Here is a 20,555-nt window from a genome sequence, read left to right as displayed (position 1 = left end):
GGTGCATCTATCACCTCACAAGTTGCTGTTATCAGTGTTATCAAATGTTACTGAAGCAGAAAAGGATAACACCTCAACCTGCACCACTGCATCATTGGAGCAACATGTTGTATGTCACTGGAATTACTTTTGTTTACCTGAATCAAATAATCTCTTTTATTAGTTTGCCTTACCTACAGTCAAAAGCATGAGTAAAGTAAATCGATGTAATTTGATCTTGCTTGTGTAACATGTTATATTCCTGTTTGCACACTTCAGTCTTGCCTGTCCTGTGCAGAAGCTGTCAAAGCCAGTTCAAGGCATGTGAAGAGGTGTGCCCATGCTGAGGTCAGTTTTATTCCAGTTAAAAAGTACTGGAACATCCCACTGCACGTGAACGCCCCCAGTGTCAGAAACCTGCTGACTTTGAGTCACACAAGTTCAAATAAGGCACCAGATGGTGCAAAGATCTGTTCACACATAAGTGTTTCTAACTGGCCTTTAATGTCTTATAAAGAGTGGAAACTGTGAGCACAAAACGGAAACACCGTATCGGGTTTTTAAAACCACATTTGTGCACATCTGGAGAAGAAATAATAATTTCACGGTATTACAGCAGCAAAAAATATTCACTAACCCAGGATTAGAAAATTATAAATGCTACTTGCTTCAACCCTGCAGTAACAGGTTTTATTATATACTAATTAACCAGAGCTACATTCAGCTGCTCCCTTATTTCCCAAGAGGTCACCACAGCAAAATGATCCAAATGTCTGATTTGGCACAGATTTTATACCGGATGCTCTTCATGAGACAGACTTCCCAACAATCAGGGCTTGTGCACTAGCTAATGACTGTGTATCCTCACAGTACCAAACCAGGGATCTTTTATGTGTAATACAGATGTTTTAACCACAATACCAGAAAGCCAAATTTGACAAAAGGATTAAATAATTAAAGAAAAGATTGATAACTGCTCTGCTATATCTAAAAATCATGTTTAGAAGGCATTTTTCACAGAAGCTTTTATGAATGAATTTGGGCAAACGTTATAGAATATTTGACCTATCGCTCTGTTCATAAGGTGAAATGTACATATGTGTATATAGAACATCTGTTTTCCACCCAAAACACCGTTTAAGCCGTCAATATCTGTGAGGTTTGTAAAGCAGCCGCTCGTCAATATAAGAGAAGAGCCACTTGGGGGCGGTGCAGACCAGCTATTTGACTAGAACCTACAAAGGCCGCTTCCATAGCTGGTAAAGGGTAATATTTTTCAGTTGTTCTATAAAGAAACTTCACTATTTTGTAACAAATAGTCAAACAAGCTAAGTTTGCTTTACTGCCTGAGCCAGGCAGTGGTCACAGCCAGGCCAGGCCGATACTGATCTTTGTAAATGTTTCATGGTAACTCTGACGCCAAATGGCTGTTAATCTAAACACACACACACACAAATATAAAATGTTGATGTAAAATGATGTAATCGACTGATTACGCCTACCGGCTTATCGGCCAATATTAAAAGAACCCTGTGGAGTTTCCTTCGTTCAGTTTACTTACCGTAACATGCCGTCTCGTACAGATACAGAGGATAGCATCTCCCCACCTGTAAGCACACATCAGTGGCTCCACAGCACTACTAGTTGTGGGAGTCTTTAAAATTGTTATTCAAGTATTAATAAAGTATTCTGATTCTGATAACAGCTGACAAATTATGAGTATTATGATGAAGAAACACCAGATCTGCAGTGTGTGGGGTACTTTAGAAAGTGTCTGTGCTATAGACTGTATATAAAAGATGGATGCAGCCAACTGTGACATTGCCCATTGCCTTCATCATCTTGTGGCCAGATATATAAACACTGGACACACAGAAACCTTTGCTTTCCCCGTGTTTTTCATCTAAATTATATTATTCATATATATTTTTTTTATTAAATATTGATATATTCTTTATTTATAAAAGTACAGGTGTGCCCCACAGATTTCCAAGAAATACAGTTTAACAGACGAGTTGAAGTGCAACAGAGTCTTAAAAAAAAAGTAAAGAGTGTCCACTGAAACCACTGTCTTTACCTTTCATGGTGTAGTTTTTAATATTTCATTTTAATTTGTTTTTGCTTTTCTCCCATTGCTGGTGAACTCTGCTGTTTCACCTCACTCGTCAACAGCTCAGCATGTGAGCGACACACAGCATCATCCATGTCGAGCAGCATGCAGCAGGGATCTCTGAGGACTGCACTGGTGGAAAACCTGTCTCTACAAGCTCTCTGCGGGTAAATACATGCACAAACAGACATAATTGCCCTGCTGTGAATGAAGCGTGAGGCATTCCCAAGCCAGCTGAGGGACATCTTCTTTCTCCTGGTCTGGGATGCCTGAAACACCTCAACAGCCTCCCATCAATGTGGAGGAGTAGCAGCTCTACACGGAGCTCCTCACCCTCTCGATAAAGCTAAGCTCAGATGTCCTGTGGAGGAAACTCACTCATTCTTTGGGTTTAAGCATAGGGGGTTTATAATAACACCATGTAGGAACAGTTAAGATATGAAACCATGGACTGAGACCATAATTGTATCATGTGCATTTTTAATTGCATTACCTTTTAATTTTCTTTGCAAACAGATTAGTCTCCCCCTGCTGGTCACTAGGATTATGCCACTTTAAGGCATTTGTGCACTGGGTTTACTTTTCAGACCTGAAAGTTCTGTTAATCTTTCATATAGAGCTCAAACGGTCTGATTTTCCAATGCAGAACAAATCAAGAAAAGAAAAAGTCATAATTATGATTTTTGAAAGTGTTAAGTATTTGTAGGTGTTTTAGGAAAGTGTGAGCGTCAGTTTATTACCAGTCCTGTACATGACGTCAGCCTACGTCACTAAACTCGAATACGGAATTGTACAAAATCAAACCATCTGATTTGTAGGGGGGGGGGAAGAAAAGAAAGAAAGTGGTGAGCAGATGATGGGAAAAATGAACAAAGTCTTGAAAATGTTGCTACCCGATCTAAACAAAACTTGCTTTAATGTTTATTTCAGCTTTGTAAAGACCCTCCGTCCCACTCCCCCCACAGAAAATAAATAAACAAACAAACAATAAAAAACAAACAAAAAGAACGTAAATGTCAAACTGGGCCCGTGTGTTCATTACGTTTAATTTTCAAATAAGTGATGGCAAAATGACACTATTTACAGGAGAGAATATGTATGATTTGTACAAAGAAATATACATGCAAAACTAAAAAAAACACAAAAAAACAATTTATGAAACAAAAACGGGAAAACAAAAACACAAAGCGACAAAAACAGAAAAATCAACAAAAACCCAAACTGAGGTATCCAGTCCAGTTTTCTTGTTTTTAAATGGCCTGTGTGTACACCTTTTGAAATAAATTAAAAAAAGGTTAAGAGGGGGCTGATTTAATCATAACCCCTTACTGGACTTGTGTGCTATTGTTACCATAGCAATCTTGTGTAGTTACTGGTTAGTTACCATTTAAAGGTGTTTTGTTGTTGTTGTTTTTTTTAAATGGAAGAAATATTTTGGCAACATGTATCTGTACATAAAGTGAAAACAACACTTTGTAAGTAAAATCTTGCATTCAGCTTCCATCCAAGAGTACATTTCAGTCCTTTAATCTCCCGCCTTTTTAATAAAGGTATAAAGAGAGTAAACTAAAAGCGTTCCTCTGACATTTACTCGTGTAAACAATCATTTAACATGGTCATGGATGGCCTAACTCAAGTGAAATGTAATCACAATAAAACCATTTCTTTATTAAGTACTATAAAGCTAGAGCAACTTTGGTGTACCAATACTACAGAGGCATACAGTACAAAAAAAAGTTAAATTAGTTTTGATCAAAACGTGATGATTGTAGATCGTGACCTCTGACGCGGCCTGGCCCCGGAGCGGTCGTTAACACTCGGCGATCGAATAAACACAAACTACCAGCAGTGCTTGCAGTACCAAGTACATGCTTTTCTCTAGATTTATTACAGATACAACAGATGTTTTCATAAATAGTTGCATAAAATGTTAAAGCCGCAACATTGCACATGATAATCAAACATAACATACAATGAGTGCATTTACAGTAAATTCATCTTCCGCCGCCTCCACATTCAGCGCTGCCACCGAAGGCTCCAACAGTCTCGAGTCCACTGCGAACGTGAGGGGAAGAAGGCCGAAGTCTCTATACAAGGTAAGGCTTAAACATGTCATATCTGCGCAACACAAGTTTTGTTCTAGGAAAAAAAAAAGAAAAAAAAAAGACGAACGTCTATTGTTTCTTCTCGGGTTGGACAGTGCAGCATTTGTTACTCACGACATGGTCATCATGGTATTCTTAGATTAGATTAGGGTACGTTAATGTAAGCGCAGCCATCGAGAAGCTCTGATGTATAAATGTCTCCGCTGATGAGCTCTGTCGCGGTTTCCGCGTGTCTGCAGAGACCAGAGTAGCACACGAATCTTCAACTTATGAGCGTTTTCTACAATGATGTGTTTGTTTTTTCCTCCTTGGAATCGCAGAGACACTACTGTGCCTTTCTATACACTGTTTCTATAAGAAAGGGTTGCTTCTCAAAAGTATCCCAGTTATTGTTTAAGGGTAAAAGAGCAAAAACACACCGTCTGTTCCTGGAGGGCGGTTTGCTCTGTGGCGAGCTCCGTTGGCATCGGTTTCTCCTGAAAGAGCTGCGCCCGTGCGGTGGCGTTGAGGCTCGATCGATTGGCTCTTCTGATCAGCTTCAACTCGCGCAGAGGAAAATAACTTACTTCATAATAGTTTTTTTAAACTGTTTTTGTTCACTTAACTACAAAAAGACGAAACCAGCAAGCAGCAGTAGACGAGGGCATCCATTCATTTATGATTGGTGAGAACTCAGTTCTCTAGGGCTCCGATTGGCTTAAGACCTCAGCAGGTCTCAAATAAACAACCTAAAAGGATAACAGGATTTTATTTAGTGGAAAATCTGTGAAAGAGGATGAGATCAGCTTTCATTTTTTTCTCCTTTTTACATCGAGACCATAAAGAGACTCTTCAGCCTCAGCGCTGGACCCCAAACTGAGCAGCGTCTCCTGCTGTGGTTGGAGCGCTGAGGCTGAGAGCTGCTCAAACCCGAGGCTGAAGGCGACCGTGAATGAAGCTCCTGACCCCTCCGATGGGCCGGGCATCGGTCTGATGTTTTCTCCTGTCAATGAAAGAAATGAGGCGGGAGGTGTCCAAGCAGCCCTCTGCCCGGCCGTCGCCTTGGCCAGCCTGCAGCCACGGCTCCTGGAGGCAGAGGCCGGCCGGGGGCCTTCTGCCTGGGTCGGTCTTCAGAAGCAGGCAGACGAAGTCCCGGGCCGCCTGGCTGACGCCCTGGAAGTAATCCCTGGGGAAGCTGAAGTCCAGCCGGCAGATGTTCAGGCAGGTCTCCTCTGCGCTCTCGTCGAGAAAGGGGGAGGCGCCGCTCAGCAGCACGTAGGTGACCACGCCCAGACTCCACAGGTCAGAGGTCAGCGACACAGGCTCTCCAAGGACCAGCTCTGGGGAGGCGAACTCAGGGCTGCCCAGCAGAGGGTGAACATAGTGGGCGCTGTTGAGCTGCACAGCATCACCGAAGTCTGTGAGCTTGACTATTGGCTGGCCGCTGGCGGTGTGGGACACCAGCAGGTTCTCAGGCTGTAACGAGAGCAAAGATTAGCCTCATGGATTCTCATTCATTCATCGTCAGGATTTCTACGTGACTGTTCACCACCGCACTGCATTCACATGTCAGGCACCCTTCAATGTTTGGAGGAAAATGAAAAAGTGAGGACTCACTTTTATGTCCAAGTGTGCTATTCTGCAGTTGTGTAAGTAGTGTAAAGCTTCTAAAACGTTCCTCAAGTAGCAGGCCACCTTCTCCTCAGTCAGATTCCCCCAGCTCACGATGTAGTCCAGCAGACGGCCTTGGTCGGCCCTGAAACCCAAAGTAAAACATCAGGTCGGAGGTATGGCGTGACAGAGCTGTGCGTATGTGTATGCAGGGTTTTAACTCTGTGTGTTCGCTTTTGCTGTTTACTCACATCTCCAGGACTAACGCGTAGCTGCTGGGAGTTTCGTAGGTGTCAATCAGGGTGACTATGTGTGGGTGCTGGAGTCTCTGGAGCAGATTGAGCTCCTGGGTCACTCTGTCTCTCCTCATCAGCTTCTTGTTGACGTGTTTCACAGCCACCGTGCGTTTGGTGCCCCGGTGGTCGCAGCGCTTGACGACAGAGAAACGACCCCTGACGAGAAGACGACACAGTCGGTCCGCTTACTTTATAGTTTTTTGTTGCCGTAGCTTTTATATTCTGAATTCTCACAGCGTGTCTGTTACCTTCCCAGTTCAACCACCTCAGTGTAGTGAGACTCAAAGTTATCCTTCCAGCTCACTCGGACCCCGTCAGTGGACACGGCTGAAACACATGAAAGCAGGAGGGTGGTTGAATAAAATCTGCAGTGACACTCATCGCATATGTTTCATGTCTGTCTCTATGCTCACCCAACACTCTGAGGCTAGCTGATGATGTCACACTGCCCAGCTCGTTGGTGGCAACACACGTGTAAACGCCATCGTCCTCAGAGGCTACGCCGATTATCCGCAGAGTCGCTTCACCCGTATCACTGAAACAAACATGCACTCCTTTATTCATCTATTCCATCATAACAGGGTGAATGTAGCTCGGCGGGGCGGCAGGTTCACTCTCAAGTTATCGTGTTCAACAAAGCTGATGCCTGCCACCTGGCGTGGTGATACTCAATCAGCCTTTTATAGCTGAGGAGTAAAACCTGCTCGATTATTTACCTGTAGGCGATGCTGAAGTGTCCGTTGTTAGTGAGGTTGCTCTGGTTGGGCCCTTTCCAGCTGACTGTAGCCCGGGGTCGCCCACAAACCTTACACCTTAGGGTGACGCTCTCTCCGTTGTCACATGTCACATCACTCAGAGGTACAAGGAACTCAGGGGGAACTGAAAGGAAAGAAGAGATTTGTTGTTGTCACTGTTTGACAGACTTCTGGCTCCAAATCTGTGTAATGCCACATTGAGCAGGTTATGGAAAATTTGCAGGGAGCAAGTGAGGATCACATGCCCCGCCTCCAGCAGCACCCTCTACCCCACACCTAGCCTAAAGCCAACTGATATTTGCAGTGTAGTGAGAATGCATCTGATACAGACAAGCTCCTGCTGTGTGCTGTGGTGACAAAGAGAAACCTGGAACAATGTCGAAGGATCAGGTCTGGAGCTCAAACTCACCATCATAGATGTAGTTTGGGTTTAGAAGCTGGAAAAAAAGATAAACAAATGTCAACAGTCGGTAACTTCGAGGCATCGCTGTAGAGTCTTGAAGTGAAGTGAAACTCACCTTTACGGAAACTTTATTGGCCAGGCCATCTCTGGACTTCCTGTAACCGTTTTCCAGCTTGGTCTCCTTCTTTGCCTCCTTCTCCTTTTTCTCAGACTTCTTGCGAATACGCAGGGACGTGTGCCAGGATGAAGACTTCCTGCTAGGAGAACGAAAATGACGGCAGTGAGTTCAGTGTCTTGATAAAAACGGCAGATGAGAATCTCAAGTGCACATATTATGAATTTGAAAATAATCCCCCCCCCCCATCTTGCTCTTACTTGATGGATCCCTCGGGACAGTCGGGGACAATGGTCGACGTGTGTCCCAGCACAAATCCGGGGATCCAGCCCTCGGCGGCGGGGCCCTGCTCGGTGGCTGCTCTGAACACCAGGAACATGTTTTGCTGGTTGCTGGCCAAGATCTGGACCACCTCGCCCTGAATGACGCTGATCTCATCCTCCTTCACAGCCGTGTAGTCCTGGGTCACCAACATGGTGGATACGCTACTGCTGCTGCTACTTTCACTCTGCACCACAGGGATGGAAAACAGTAAGAGCAAACTCAGATGGACATGCAGGGATTACGCATTAAACACGGTAACTTTTTCAAATCTAAAAATCTGGGGTGACATCTGTAGCGAGTGCCACTTTTGATGAGATAAAGAGAAAAAGAAGCGGAGGCTTTGTAAAAACACATTCAAGCGGAAGAAAGACAAAACAGGGATTTATTAATTTCTTCTCGGAAAAGGCTAACTGGATGAAGAAAGGCAGGAATAAGATGAAGTTTTCCATTTCACTCGTCTTTGCTCTGCAGCTCGACACAAAGACGAGAGGAGAAACGTTAGGCTGAATGAAAGGATCTCTGAGTACGTTTGCAGGTGAACTGCAAACGTCAGAAGTTAGTTGCAGGAAAAGTACATTTAAGTAACACACCATGAAGACGGCCCAGAAGAAGTCAAGTGTTAGTATAAGCTTTGTTAGAGTTAAGAATCTAGAGACAGCCTTAAAAGATAATCAGTGAAGAGGTGAGCGAGGTCCGCTAGAAAGATTTTTGAGCCTGAAAACATGTTGACAGTTGAAGCCTTTGCTAGAGATTGTCCTCAGAAACTGTCTAAAGCTAGAGAGGATGATGCTGAAGAGCAGTGGAGGTTGTCAGAGATGCGTAGTAAGGGACAGATTAGTAGCGCTGGCAGCAGGACAGGAGACAACAAGGCAGACAGGACAGACCGGCCCCCCCTCTGCCTCTGGGTTAGTCGGATCAGCACTGGGCAGCAGGTAGTGGTCTTACCCCGTTACTCTGGGTGGACTGGATGGACTGCTCGCTGGCCGATGAGCACGTACTCATGCGGTCGGCCTCCTTGCTGTGCGTGGAATGTCTGTGGGTTTGGCTCTGATTTGAGCTTTGTCGCACCGGAGTCTCTCCCGCCTCTCCCGGAAAGGTGAATGAGCCAGGCCGGCTGGCTGGAGAGCCCGGCATTGAGCTCCAGAATCCAGATCCAGACTTTTGGTTTTGGCCTGGGCTGGGAGGGGGAGGGGGGAGAGTGTCCTTGCCAAAGGCGGGAGTGGCCATGGGGGAGGCCATGGGAGACACGGCTCCTGGCCGTGGTTTAGAAGTGGGTGTGGAGGGCAGAGGCCCAACGGTAGCACGTGGGATGGGGGTATAAGCTTGGTCCTCTGTGGTGTGGATAGGGCGCTTGCCTTGCGGGCTGCCCCCCACAGGGAGCAGAGGAGGAGGGACAGGACGAGGGGACAAACCTGGATCACAAGCGAGTAAAACTCAGACTTCAGTCACATCTTTCATTGGGTCAAACAAGTGAAATTTCACAAGGACAGACAGACGTTTCATACCTGACATCTTATTGGAGCCATCCGGGTCAGCCCCGGGGTGGTGACGTAGGGGTTGGGGCAGGCGGGAGGGTTGCGGGATCCTGGACGGCCGACGAGAGCCACCCTGGGGTCCCGAAGGGATGGAGCTACTCTGGGAGCTTCCACCTCCACCTCCAGGGGCTGCACTAGAACCGCTGTTGCCCCCACCTGGAGCTCCGATGCTGGGTGCACTGCTTGCCCCTACATGGTTCCTCTGATACTCTATTGGTGAGGTCAGAGCTGTGATAAGGTGCAAGAGACAAGGGTGGCCATGTACACAGCAGTTCTTTTACATCACCTATAAGTCCTCTGTGTGTGTGTGTGTGTGTGTGTGTGTGTGTGTGTAGTAGCCTACCATTGAGGAAGTTGCGTTGGCTCTCGAGTATTTGGCTGATCTGAAGGGTCCAGACCTCACGCACCCCTGGATGGGAGGAGTGAAGCACGAAGGACTCCACGGCGCCGTTGGCTGACCGAGAAGTGAGAATGAACTTACAGGGATCACCTTCTACATTCTCCTCCAAACCCAAACAGCTTATCTGGTGTAGAAAAACAGAAAACAGGGAAACACATCAAACAGAGTCAGCGGCACAGAAATATTGAGATTTAATCATGTCAACCTTTCCTAAATTTGTATTTTTCAAATTTCCTTACATTCCTCTGTTATACACAAAGGTTTATAGCTTCACTACAGGCAGAAGGAAACGTTTGAGAAATCAAATGTCATTAAAAACAGCCCTGAATGAAGGGTTAACGCCAACTGAGCGCAGGGCTTTTAAATTAATGTAACTACATACTCCATCAAGAATGGTATACACTATTTTGTCCCAACATCTCGACCCCTCCCTCTCTCACACATGTTTAAAGTGCTTTTGCAGAGTACAGTGAAGTTTAGGATGCATTTTGAGGCTTAACCAGCAATGTTATTGTAAACGGGGACACGCCGTCCTCTCACCTCACGCTGACCTGCCTTATAGATTTGTAAACTACTCATAATAAGAGATGTTTAACAAAGGCAGCTTGGGACTGCACTACTTCTGTCTGTCAAGAGTCCATTGTTAAAACCAGGGCAATGCAGTAACTTAAAATGAGCACCGTGTGAGCTTTTGTTACATGAACTTGATGAGGAGCCAGACAGACTCACAGACTAAGCTCTGCTTCAGGTAAATGTCTTTTGCTTTAGAAGCTGAGCCAAACTAAGCCTGTGGCCAATTTTTGAGAAAACATGGTTTATTCTTCTGGAGAAAGATATTTTTCTGAATTTAAAACTGCTCACTAAAACAAGATTACACAACTAGGAATAATTAAATCAAGTTAACCTGCAAACAACAAGGAGAAATGTTTCATAAGCTGAAGTTCCTCATTGTTAGCATATTAACAGACACTCTTCAAGTGGGGAAAGTAACAAGTGTACATCCTCCCTCCTTAAATCATTACCTTGATGCTGTTCTTATAGAGGAAGCCTGGCAGAGAGAACCCTTTCTTTTTGTCCAGGGGCTCACTGAAGATGACAAGCTGCTCAAACAGGAAGACCCTCCTCTCCTTCATCCGACCGAGCAGACCACCGTCGGGGTCGGACACCATGAATGTGTCCTGCAGCAAAAGGCGGCCCTGAGCCACAATCTTCCCCTGGAGGCAAAGAGAAAGAAATGTTAGCGCACGCTTTAAGGAAGATGTTGTATTACTTAACTCATGTCGGGGAAAAATGACTTCTTACATCAAATCCTTGAAGCCGGCCAACATTCATCATGTCGTTACACCTTTTTGGAACAATACACATGACCTCCACTGCTTTCTGGAAAAGCAGAAATGAACAAGATTGGTGTAATTGCTCAAACGGTTTTGCATAATTTCTTTTTCAAATTTATGTTTTGTGTGTGGGTTTTTTTTTTTTTTAAGATCTCACTTCCAAATCTGGAGACTCGAGCCCGGCCTTTTTAGAGTGTTTCAGGAAATCCTAAAATGCACAAAGAAACACAAGTAAAATAATAGCTTTGTACATTACGTGTAACAGCGAGGGGCATCTGGATACAGCACAAATATGAAGGGTAAGTAAGCAGCAGCTGGAGCTCTGGCGCCCTCTACTGCATAGAAACAGCCTAACCTTGAGCAGCAGCTGGTACTTCATGATCCTCTGGACTGGCTTGATGAGCAGGTCTGTGATCTGCAGTCTGTGTCCCAGCCGCTGCTTCAGGTCCTACAAAATCAAATGTGTCTCTTTAACAGCTGCAAAATGAGTTACACTTGAACCTAAAGCTGCCAAAATACCAGAGTCTAACCTCAAAGTAGGTGTCGATATACTCGGACACGATGTGCTCTGACTTGGGCTTGTTCTGACAGTACACTACGTACATGTTTAGTCTCCGTTCCTGGATAGATAAAGCACACACACAATTACACTTTCAGATGTGTGGAAGCAATTACAAAGAAGGCAGGAGCTGGAAATTCCCTGCAGACCAACCTGTTTCAGAAAGAGTGGTCCCAGTCTGTCAGGGTCCTCCAAACACTTCTCCAACTCCCTGAGGAAGAAACTGAGCGACACAGAAACAGAAGTTAGCGAAGCGCTGATTTTGGACAGGGAAAACTCTACAGTCTCCACACGTCTGTGTGTGTGTGTGTGCACGCCCTACATACTCTTTGTGCCAGTCGTAGATCTGATGGATGTTGCCAAACACAATTTTGTCTTTTCCCTTCATATCATCAGGGACACCCTCCTCCTTCATTCTGCTCATGTAGCCCTTGTGTTGGAAACACAAGAAGAATTCACAACAGGAAGTCGCCAAAGCTCGCAGAACTCATTTTAATATCCATCACATAGACAATGTTTCACTAAACTTACCTCCACCACCAGGCCGAGGTCTCTGACGTAATCTCTCTCCGTCTCCACCAACTCCAGCAGAATGAAACTAGAGCAAGAGAGGAGAAACGCAGATGGCAGACTTAAAATGAGAGCTATAAAAGCAGCGTTAGAGCTCCCTAAACATTAGTCTACTGTTGCGTGAGATCGCAGTAGACGTACTGTCTTTTTTTGAGGATACTGGCCCTGCGTTCATCCATTTCTTCCATGGGGGAGGAAGAGGAGAGGAGGGAGTTGTCAGAGGGGTTGAAAGAGGGAGAGCTGCTGTCTCCTTGTTCTACAGACAGAGAGCTGGGTCTGTCCTCCAGAGCCTGCACAACAAAAGCAGAAAGAAAACAGAAAGAAATGAAGAAAAGAAAAGAAATAAAAAGCAGCTTTATATCAGTGCTTTACCCATCAATGAGTATAGTTTGTTTACAAGTAGAAATCATTCTTTCCTTTATATAAAGTCTCTTAATCCTAATGACTCTGAAATGGACAAAGCTAATCTTAATAAACAGAAAATGCAGAAAAATATATTTAATTTAGCTGACATGAAGCTAACAAACAGTTAAAGTTGAATCAAGCAGAAACTTGTGGAGCTGAAAAACAAAGGAAAAGTCTAATGCCAAAACCTGCAGTTCCTCTAAAGGCCACTTGAGGCAGACTCATTTTCATCATCCTTACTGATTGTTAAATGGTTTCTAAAGCTACTTTCGCTCTTCGTAAACACTGGACTGTTCTGTTTTTAAACTCACCTAATTAGATTTTGTTCTTCTTGAAAGTTTAGGGCATGTGGACACTTTCAGTGACAGTTATGCTAATACGGGCTATAGCTATAGCTGCTAGCTACCTGTCCTCACCACTTTTACTCAGAGTCACTGAACTGGACTTCAAAACCACGTTTCCTTTCTTTTGTTTTTCTTTTGTTTTTTTTAATGTTGGTGGGTTTTTTTTAGCATTTTAATCAAAATTTGGACAAACAATGCAACCTCTAAAACTCAGCAACTTGCTAATCAAGCTTGCTAGCATTAGCTTAGCAATAACTTAGCACTCCACCCTCTCGTCTAAATATGTTCACTCCAGGCTCCAAAAATTCACATGATGGCAGTCAAAATGCTGATGCTTCAAAATAAGGATTTGGCAATAGCATGGTGGCTACGTCCATCTTTTATATAAAGTCTGTGGTATCTTCTGATAAACTGGGCCTTTACTGAGAGAAATTAGTCATAAGAAAAGAGTTTCTAAGAGCTTAGTAACCAGTCGAGGTTGGTGTGAGTATCTGGTATTTCCTACCATCTTGCTTTTGACTAGCTCCTCGATGGCGCTCACCAGCTCAGCGGCACTGGGCGTTTCTGAACTGGACGGGCGGACCGACAGACGAGAAGAAGTCTAGGCAAAAAGCAGAGAGATGAGAGGAAGGACAACAAACAAGTGTGAGAAAAAGAAAAGCCATGCAAGTTGACAGTCTAAATTTTGAAGTAATAACTCTCTTTAGGGAAAAAAGGAACCACTAAACTTTTCAGAACTGAATCAAGCCTCATCACACTTTAGGAACAGTAATTTCCATCCTTTCTAAAACAGAAGTAAATCTGTTTCTAAAGTAATCCTAAAGTAAGTTGTAAGAGCTTACAGTTAAAAGTCATGCTGGAGTTTTCATTGAGAATAACTTGAAGACAAGACTCGAGAATTATATTTTGGTGGTGGCATTTAAGTGAATTTTAGTTGTTGATGCGACCAATGACTTTGTGAAAATGTTTGTTAAATGTTGTAATCTGAAGAGATTCATCCACAATATGCTCCCATTAGTGAAACCCCCAGGACAGGGGGCGGGGCTTTTATAACTCAAGGTTAAAGAAAGTCAAAACGTATATGAACTTCATAAAGCGGCCAATGAAAAGGTTAAAAAAAACAAAACATGAGGCTGAAAGTAGGGTGACTGAAATGAAGATAAGAGAAGAAAAATAGAAGTCTTTGAAATAGTGATGGGCAGAAGGTCAAAAAAATGGTGATGTGTGAGTGAAAGATGTTTGTGTTGCTTTCTCAGATGGTGATGAGCGGCCTTTGGAATAAAGAAAGAATGCTAACAGAGCTAGAATGAAAGAGGTAATATGTAAGTATGCATATATAGAGATATATATATATATAGTTCAGGAGACTCTCACCCTTGCTGTGCTGTGCTTCAAGACATTCCCCAATTAGGTTTTCTGGGTGATGCTGTGTGCCCTTCTGGCCTCGCCAGCATTTAGAGATGCCAATTACTCGCATGGTTAATGAGGTTAACGCACAGAGGGTAAAAGGAGATGAGGACGAGCAGGCGGGGGACGGAGTGGGTGGTGAGGAGTTGGGGAGAGGAAGAAGGGGTGCTTTTGAATTTTCACCTCATTGTGGCCTCTTAGTTAGATTATCCAGCGGGGCTGCTGGGGGATCTTACCGCTTTATTTTCAGATTTAGATCCACTAATTTTATGGTCAATCCCAGCCTATGACTGACAAACATGCAGAAAAAAGCTGCAGTCTTGCGCTATGCTTACAGACTCTAACAAAAAAAAGAGTTAGGAGCTACATGCATCCTCTCCTTATGTACATTTTGCTTTAAAGCCCTTACTCATCCGCCAGACACCTCTCTGCTCCAGAGGTGTGATCAAAGAAACGAGGCAGAAGTCAAAACATGTAAAGCTTAAAAAAATAGAAGAAGAAGAAGAAAAAGGGGAAATCTTAAGTAGAGAAATTCAGGAATGTTTAAGAGTTTGCAAAAAATACAAAAGTTAGGCAGAGGGACAGAGAAAGGTGGATTTCAAAAAAAGAAGGAAAAAGAAAAAAAGCTTCTATCTTCATGTTTCAGGTTTTAGAAAATACAATTTTGAGTTGAAGAGTAAGGGGGAAAACGATAGAGAACTGAAGAAGTGACCGAGGGAAGAGACAGAAGGGGAAGAGCGGGACACTTCAGATGGAGAGGTATGGAAACTGAGACAAAGCAAAGACAGGACATAAATCAAGGTAATGCTACAGCATGGAAAACAGCAAACAATACAACCAGGAAACAAAACAAAAAAAGAGAAACAGAAATTAGTGTCAGAGGAGTCTCCACTTGAGTCGAGGAGGAAACGTGGGTTGCGTGCGACTTTGCATTGCTTTCTGTTTTAGAAGAGAGGGGAGAATATGATGCAACACGCCAAGATAAAATGCTATGCACAACTGAAACTAAGGGTCACTTAAACCGTGTCAGGAAATGGTCCTATTTGGGAAAAAGTGGGAGAAACTTGAGTGAAAGTGTTTTCCAGAAACCAACGACTGCAGATGTTACACCACCTCTTACACCAACCCCGGGCCTGGGCAAGCGACCAAATGTGGGTTTGATTCGGTTGCAGATTTAAAATGAATACTTACTAGATCAAAAATAAATGTATTAAAAAAACCTTTAGGACACACTTCTATTCGAAAGCAAACACTGCAGGCAGCTAGAGATGATTTCAGATATGTGTCTCATCATTTTGAGCAAAACAAGCCAATTTTTAACGGGGTAGATTTTTGTGGATAGTAAATTTAACACTTTTTAACACTTAGAAATACTGAAGACAAAATCTGTATGACTCTGTCTACCAGAAGTTCAGAACACAAAGCACGTCGGCAATTTCCTAAAATCCTAAAAGCAAGCCTCGCAACACAATTCTTCATGTCCTTTCTTGACCTACAATCTTAAAGAATGATGTGAGCTGAAAAGCTGATTACATCTGGTCCCCGGTCCCCCGCTGTAACGCCCTATCTCTCCTCACCTTGTCATCCTGTGAGTCTGGCTGCAGCAAGCTATGCTGCTGGATGGCCATAGGTGGAGGCAGAGGTACTGAGTCTGCGCCCTCCTCGCCCTCCTCCTCGCCGCAGCTCTGCATTCCCGAAGAACTGGACTTGGACAGCGTACCGCTCGACAGGCCCTCGTTACGAACCCTCTGCAACACACAAGGATGGCAAAGCACCATTTAACTCTCTTGTAACAGGTTTGAGGACGGCACAGAGTGTCAAGCGTTCTGCATCCACCCACCTCCTCCAAAGTTTCATCCTGAGGTGTAGCAGCACTGTCGTCCGAGTCTTTCTGAGAGCCTATCGTCATCTCACCGCTCTTCCTCACCTCGCGGCTCTTCTTGTGCTTGTGGGCCAGCTTCTTCACATGGCCGTCTGCTTTACCGCTGCTTAGCCGTCGCACCGGGCTGGTCAGCCACTTCCGTAGCGTGTTACCTAAGAAACCAAACCACACGCACAAAGCACGGGTTAAAGTTCATCCACCGAAACTGCAGCGCACAGTTATAAACTCTGGATTTTATCTACAAGTTGACAGCTTTATCACTTTGTTCCTCAGTTTGAAATTTAAAATACTTTGTACTTTTTTATTTTTTTTTACAGTTTTTTTTTTCATAGCCTTTCAAATAAAGGTTGGCGATCTCACCTGGTCGTTTAGGACCCGGGGAGGTGTGGGAGCCGATGCCGTGACCGGGCTGCAGCGTAGCAGAGGAACCTGGCATGATGGAGTCATTGCTGCACACTGACAGTGTGTCTGTGAAATACAGAGCTGTAAGTGAAAACAAGCCCTGTGATGCACACTTCCAGAAATGAGACCAAAAACAACAGCTCTACTCAAGAAAGACAAGAAACAAAGCAGGCATCTGTAAATTTAAAGCATATTTTTTAATATTACTAATTTTTGTAGATAGCAAATCAGAATGTGAAGGCCAGGAAAATTCATTTTAGTGGACGACCATTATCTGATTTTGAATTTGATGCCAGCAATATGTTCCAAAAACATCTGAACACTGAGGAGACCAAATGCTGCAGCTTTCAAAGTGAAATGCTTAGAAAAGCCCAGGATTTCAGCTGTTAACCTGCCTGCATTCCAGACCCTTTACTGCAGAGCCAATGTGTGCAATATGTGCAGTGCATGGTTAATAAGAAAGATCTTCTTTGAAATCATCATCATAATCTTTAGCACAAGCTAGATGACAGCATCTGTCCCGAAAACAGTATATAGTTATATTCAGCATTAATGGTGCCTTCAGAAATATGAGTGTTACCCATGGCAACATGGATGCAGGCTTGGATTTTTTACACGTAATTATATCAGTGACTTTTTGTGAAGCAAATTAAATTTTTGTACCTTTGTGATTGAAGATGCCTTCCATCTCCATGGAGGACCTGGAATGGGCGATACAGAGCATAGAGCAGGGCACCAGGCCCTCCTGGGCAGGAGAGCGGTCTGTGGTCCTGACCAGGCACCAGTCTGGTTTGTCGTGACAGCGCTCCAGAACCTCCACCGTCTGACCCCGCCGCACCGTCAGCTCGTTGCTGTTGCTGGCCATAAAGTCATGTATGACCACAGTCAGCTCACAGCCGCCGGAGAGCTGTGGAAGACGAGACCATGACTGAGACCTTTGCTCCATATGACATTTGTTTTTAAAGCTGATGAATCCAGAAGATCTGAAGACTGGGCATCATTTCTGAGCTCTGTGTGTGTGTTCTCACCTTGTCGCTGTCCAGTGTGTTCTGAGAGGTGCGTGATGCCAGAGAGATGGTGTCTGGTTGGCTGCTGCCTTCACCCTGACTGTCCAGGTCCTCTCCATCCCTAATGGGAGCACACACGATCAATAAAAGGTGCAATTTTTCTTCCCTTCTTGTATAAATAGTACAGTAAACAGTAAGATAAACTTCCTGTTCATAGATAAATCCCCATTCAGAGCTGTGTTTACCTTCGTCCCTTGTGGTGCTTGGTGGTGGCTGTTTTGGGAATATGAATGGGTTCTTTAAGTGCTCCTCTCAGGTGAATGGTGCGCTCTTGGATCACCTCTCTGATGTGTTTGATCCAGTCTTGCTTGTTCTCAATGCTGGATGCCTGTTATCGGCAGTCAATCATTGTCAAGAAGGCAAAGCTTGTCAAAAAAATCCTCAATTTGAATTCTTGATTCACACATATTTGATCTCTTAATACGTTACAAAGCCATTATTTCACATATACATTTTACTCAGGTGTCTCTGCCTGTAAATGCCTAACACAGTGGCTTCCCTGCATTTATTTTTGTACAGCCACTGCAACAGCTCTCATAGATGAAGAACCACTTCCTCAACACCACCCACCATCTGAATAATCTGAGTTAAAGTGGATGTTACTTAATGTATTAGTCATACAAACATGAACAGTGAACAGTCAGTGTTTAGGTTTACTTTACTACCCTCATTTGGGAATCACCTTTATTGATTATTTTGTACCTTTCAGGTCTGGAGATGTGATATTGCTAAGGTTACAGCGGCTTGATGCTAAAGCTCAAATATGCTGCTTTTACCCATTTACACTAAGCTAACTCTAAGACTTTTGAAAAATGGTTGAGGGCTGTGTTGTGGGATTGTTTGTACTCACCATGGCTCCATGTTTGGATCCCTGACTTAGCTTTGAATTTAAAATATAAAAAAGGGAATTTCACTGGTTTGCTTTTAGAAGGTGTACAGGACATTTTACAAGCTGACAGAATGATTTGAAATGATAGAAGTGCACAACACTGACATTTTGGTTTGACAGTATAATGAAGGCCAATAAAATGCCTAGTGAATAGTAATGCATAGTGTGTGTGTGTGTGTGTGTGTGTGTGTGTGTGTGTCTGTGTGTGGTTAGTAACAAGACACACCTAATTTACAATGCACATAACACATGACTGCTTCTCAGTGGTTAGTCTGGTAGTCAGTGTGTATTTATGTTGAAATGCTCAGTACTGAACGTGCTAGGACTCTGGCTTCATGCTGGTCCAACAGCTGACAAGTTTTAATCCATCTGTGACACTACTCAGCAGGAAGAAGTCTTAACATGGGTGATTCAGATATTTAGAAAAATTAATTAAAAACTTCAACAGTGGCTGTAAATCATTTTTAAAATATATATTTTTGTGGTAGAGAAGGATAGCTAAGTCGCTGCTTTGATAAAGCAGCAGCGAGCCAGGCTGGGCGATTGTGGGCGTTCAGGGGCTGAATCAGTATCACCAGCGTTGGTGGAAGCATGTCGGCCCACATAGAGAATTAGAGATACAAACATCCACAGAAAACACAGCCCCAGATATACACATGTGTGCCGTGTTTTGTTAACAGATGGAACAAAAGCAGAAATCTAAACAGGCTGGAAGACAAGAAGGAAGGAGGAGACAGAAGAGTGACTACAGAAAGCTTCTCAGCCACCCTGAAGCTGCTCATGCATTTAAACGGGACAGAAGAGAGGACAGCAGAGATAAGAAGAAGAATAGAAAAGGTCTGAATGTGGAGAGGAAACTGGGTTAGACCAATATTTATGCTTTCAGCACACTCACATGGAAGATTAATGTATTTTCAATGCTAGTATTTGGACTTTATTGAGACTTATAGTCCATAATTACTCATCAGATTTGCTTCAGGAAGCTATATTGGTCCAACCCAAAAGGAGGAGGAGTCTGCAAAGCAAGGAGGAGGAGGAGTGTTTTACCTTGAGTACAATCTTGTTGTCAGAGGTCGGGGTGCGTCCCACCCATAGAGCAAACTTACAGGGGTCTCCTTCAACGTGTTCAGTCACCCCCAACTCTGATGTCTGCAAGGAAGAGTAATATGAGAAAACGTAAACTTTACTTTGCCGACTGTCAAATGATTTTATTTTTGTAATTGTGTGAAGTTCTGAGGTCTCCATAAGCACAAAAAATGCTCCTGATTTTATCATTGTGTACTTACAAAGAGTTTGCTCTTATAGATGTATTTGCTCCGGCCATTTGAGTCTTTGACCTCCTTGCTGAAAACAAGAGACATCTCAAAGAGGAAGAGGTGGCGCTCTCGTCCCTTTCGGATCAGAGTCTTTGGATCCCAGACCTGGAATGAATCCTGGAGAATGAGCTCGCCCTGCGACTCGATGTTTTCATCGAAACCTGGAGAAAAAGGCCAGAGGATGACTTGATGAAAACTCAACATTAAAGAATAAACACACAGAGGTTTGCTGTGAAATTAAAGCTAATAGTACAAATACAGAATCAATGGCTGACCTTCCAGCATTGAGAGGTGCATGGCATCGTTGGCTTTCTTGGGAACACTGAGCATCACCTCCAGGCCGTCCTTGATCTCTCCTTTACCTTCTTCACAGCACGTCAACAGCTCCTAAACAGGACGCGGGCACAGAAACCATGACAACAGGAACCATGGAGACGCTCATCACAAGCATCTCGTTTTTTTCTTTTTTTTGCTGTGGTGGCTTACCTTCAGCAGGAGCTGATACTTGGTGATTCTCTGCACTGGCTTGATCAGATAGGATGAGATGGAGTTGGCCAGTCGGTGCCTCTGTTGAATTTCCTGTCATTAACAGAGGAGAACGGTGAGGTGACAGTACGTGACTGACATTCAGTCTCATCTCAGTGATCAGAGGTGGTACTCACATCAAAGTAGTTGCCAGCATGCTCCAGTATGAGCTGGGTGGAGTCCGGCTTGTTCTTACAGTAGTTCACATACATCTGGAACTTATCGGCCTTGAACAAGAAAGAA

General features: G+C 43.9%; 1 protein-coding gene across 4 annotated transcripts in view; it reads right to left on the bottom strand.

Annotated features, from left to right (window-relative positions):
* Positions 1-3,116: 3,116 nt before the first annotated feature.
* The window catches only part of LOC116313436 (triple functional domain protein), a 63,543-nt gene continuing 46,104 nt past the window's right edge, over positions 3,117-20,555 (bottom strand). Inside the window, exons 30-62 of one of the 4 annotated variants that reach the window (XM_039605548.1) lie at positions 20,450-20,539; positions 20,274-20,366; positions 20,063-20,174; positions 19,758-19,948; positions 19,519-19,620; positions 18,433-18,462; positions 17,768-17,910; positions 17,544-17,643; positions 17,179-17,422; positions 16,474-16,596; positions 16,072-16,265; positions 15,809-15,979; positions 13,330-13,425; positions 12,217-12,365; positions 12,037-12,103; positions 11,832-11,935; positions 11,659-11,728; positions 11,477-11,566; positions 11,302-11,394; positions 11,104-11,154; positions 10,915-10,992; positions 10,635-10,826; positions 9,556-9,736; positions 9,183-9,440; positions 8,623-9,089; positions 7,614-7,861; positions 7,245-7,492; positions 6,797-6,959; positions 6,494-6,615; positions 6,329-6,407; positions 6,036-6,236; positions 5,791-5,929; positions 3,117-5,649 (exon numbers count right to left, since the gene is read on the bottom strand). In XM_039605548.1, the coding sequence (XP_039461482.1) occupies positions 5,098-5,649; positions 5,791-5,929; positions 6,036-6,236; positions 6,329-6,407; positions 6,494-6,615; positions 6,797-6,959; positions 7,245-7,492; positions 7,614-7,861; positions 8,623-9,089; positions 9,183-9,440; positions 9,556-9,736; positions 10,635-10,826; positions 10,915-10,992; positions 11,104-11,154; positions 11,302-11,394; positions 11,477-11,566; positions 11,659-11,728; positions 11,832-11,935; positions 12,037-12,103; positions 12,217-12,365; positions 13,330-13,425; positions 15,809-15,979; positions 16,072-16,265; positions 16,474-16,596; positions 17,179-17,422; positions 17,544-17,643; positions 17,768-17,910; positions 18,433-18,462; positions 19,519-19,620; positions 19,758-19,948; positions 20,063-20,174; positions 20,274-20,366; positions 20,450-20,539 (5,241 nt within the window). In that variant the 3' untranslated portion in view covers positions 3,117-5,097. Of the gene's footprint in view, positions 5,650-5,790; positions 5,930-6,035; positions 6,237-6,328; positions 6,408-6,493; positions 6,616-6,796; positions 6,960-7,244; positions 7,496-7,613; positions 7,862-8,622; positions 9,090-9,182; positions 9,441-9,555; positions 9,737-10,634; positions 10,827-10,914; positions 10,993-11,103; positions 11,155-11,301; positions 11,395-11,476; positions 11,567-11,658; positions 11,729-11,831; positions 11,936-12,036; positions 12,104-12,216; positions 12,366-13,329; positions 13,426-15,808; positions 15,980-16,071; positions 16,266-16,473; positions 16,597-17,178; positions 17,423-17,543; positions 17,644-17,767; positions 17,911-18,432; positions 18,463-19,518; positions 19,621-19,757; positions 19,949-20,062; positions 20,175-20,273; positions 20,367-20,449; positions 20,540-20,555 lie in introns of all 4 variants that reach the window. The other 3 variants (XM_039605551.1, XM_039605550.1, XM_039605549.1) reach the window with 3 other exon arrangements.

This window comes from Oreochromis aureus, linkage group 22, assembly GCF_013358895.1.
Source record: "Oreochromis aureus strain Israel breed Guangdong linkage group 22, ZZ_aureus, whole genome shotgun sequence".
Taxonomy (NCBI): Eukaryota; Metazoa; Chordata; class Actinopteri; order Cichliformes; family Cichlidae; genus Oreochromis; species Oreochromis aureus.
The sequence above is the reverse complement of the archived record's forward strand: the minus strand, read 5'-3'. Positions and strand labels throughout refer to the sequence as shown.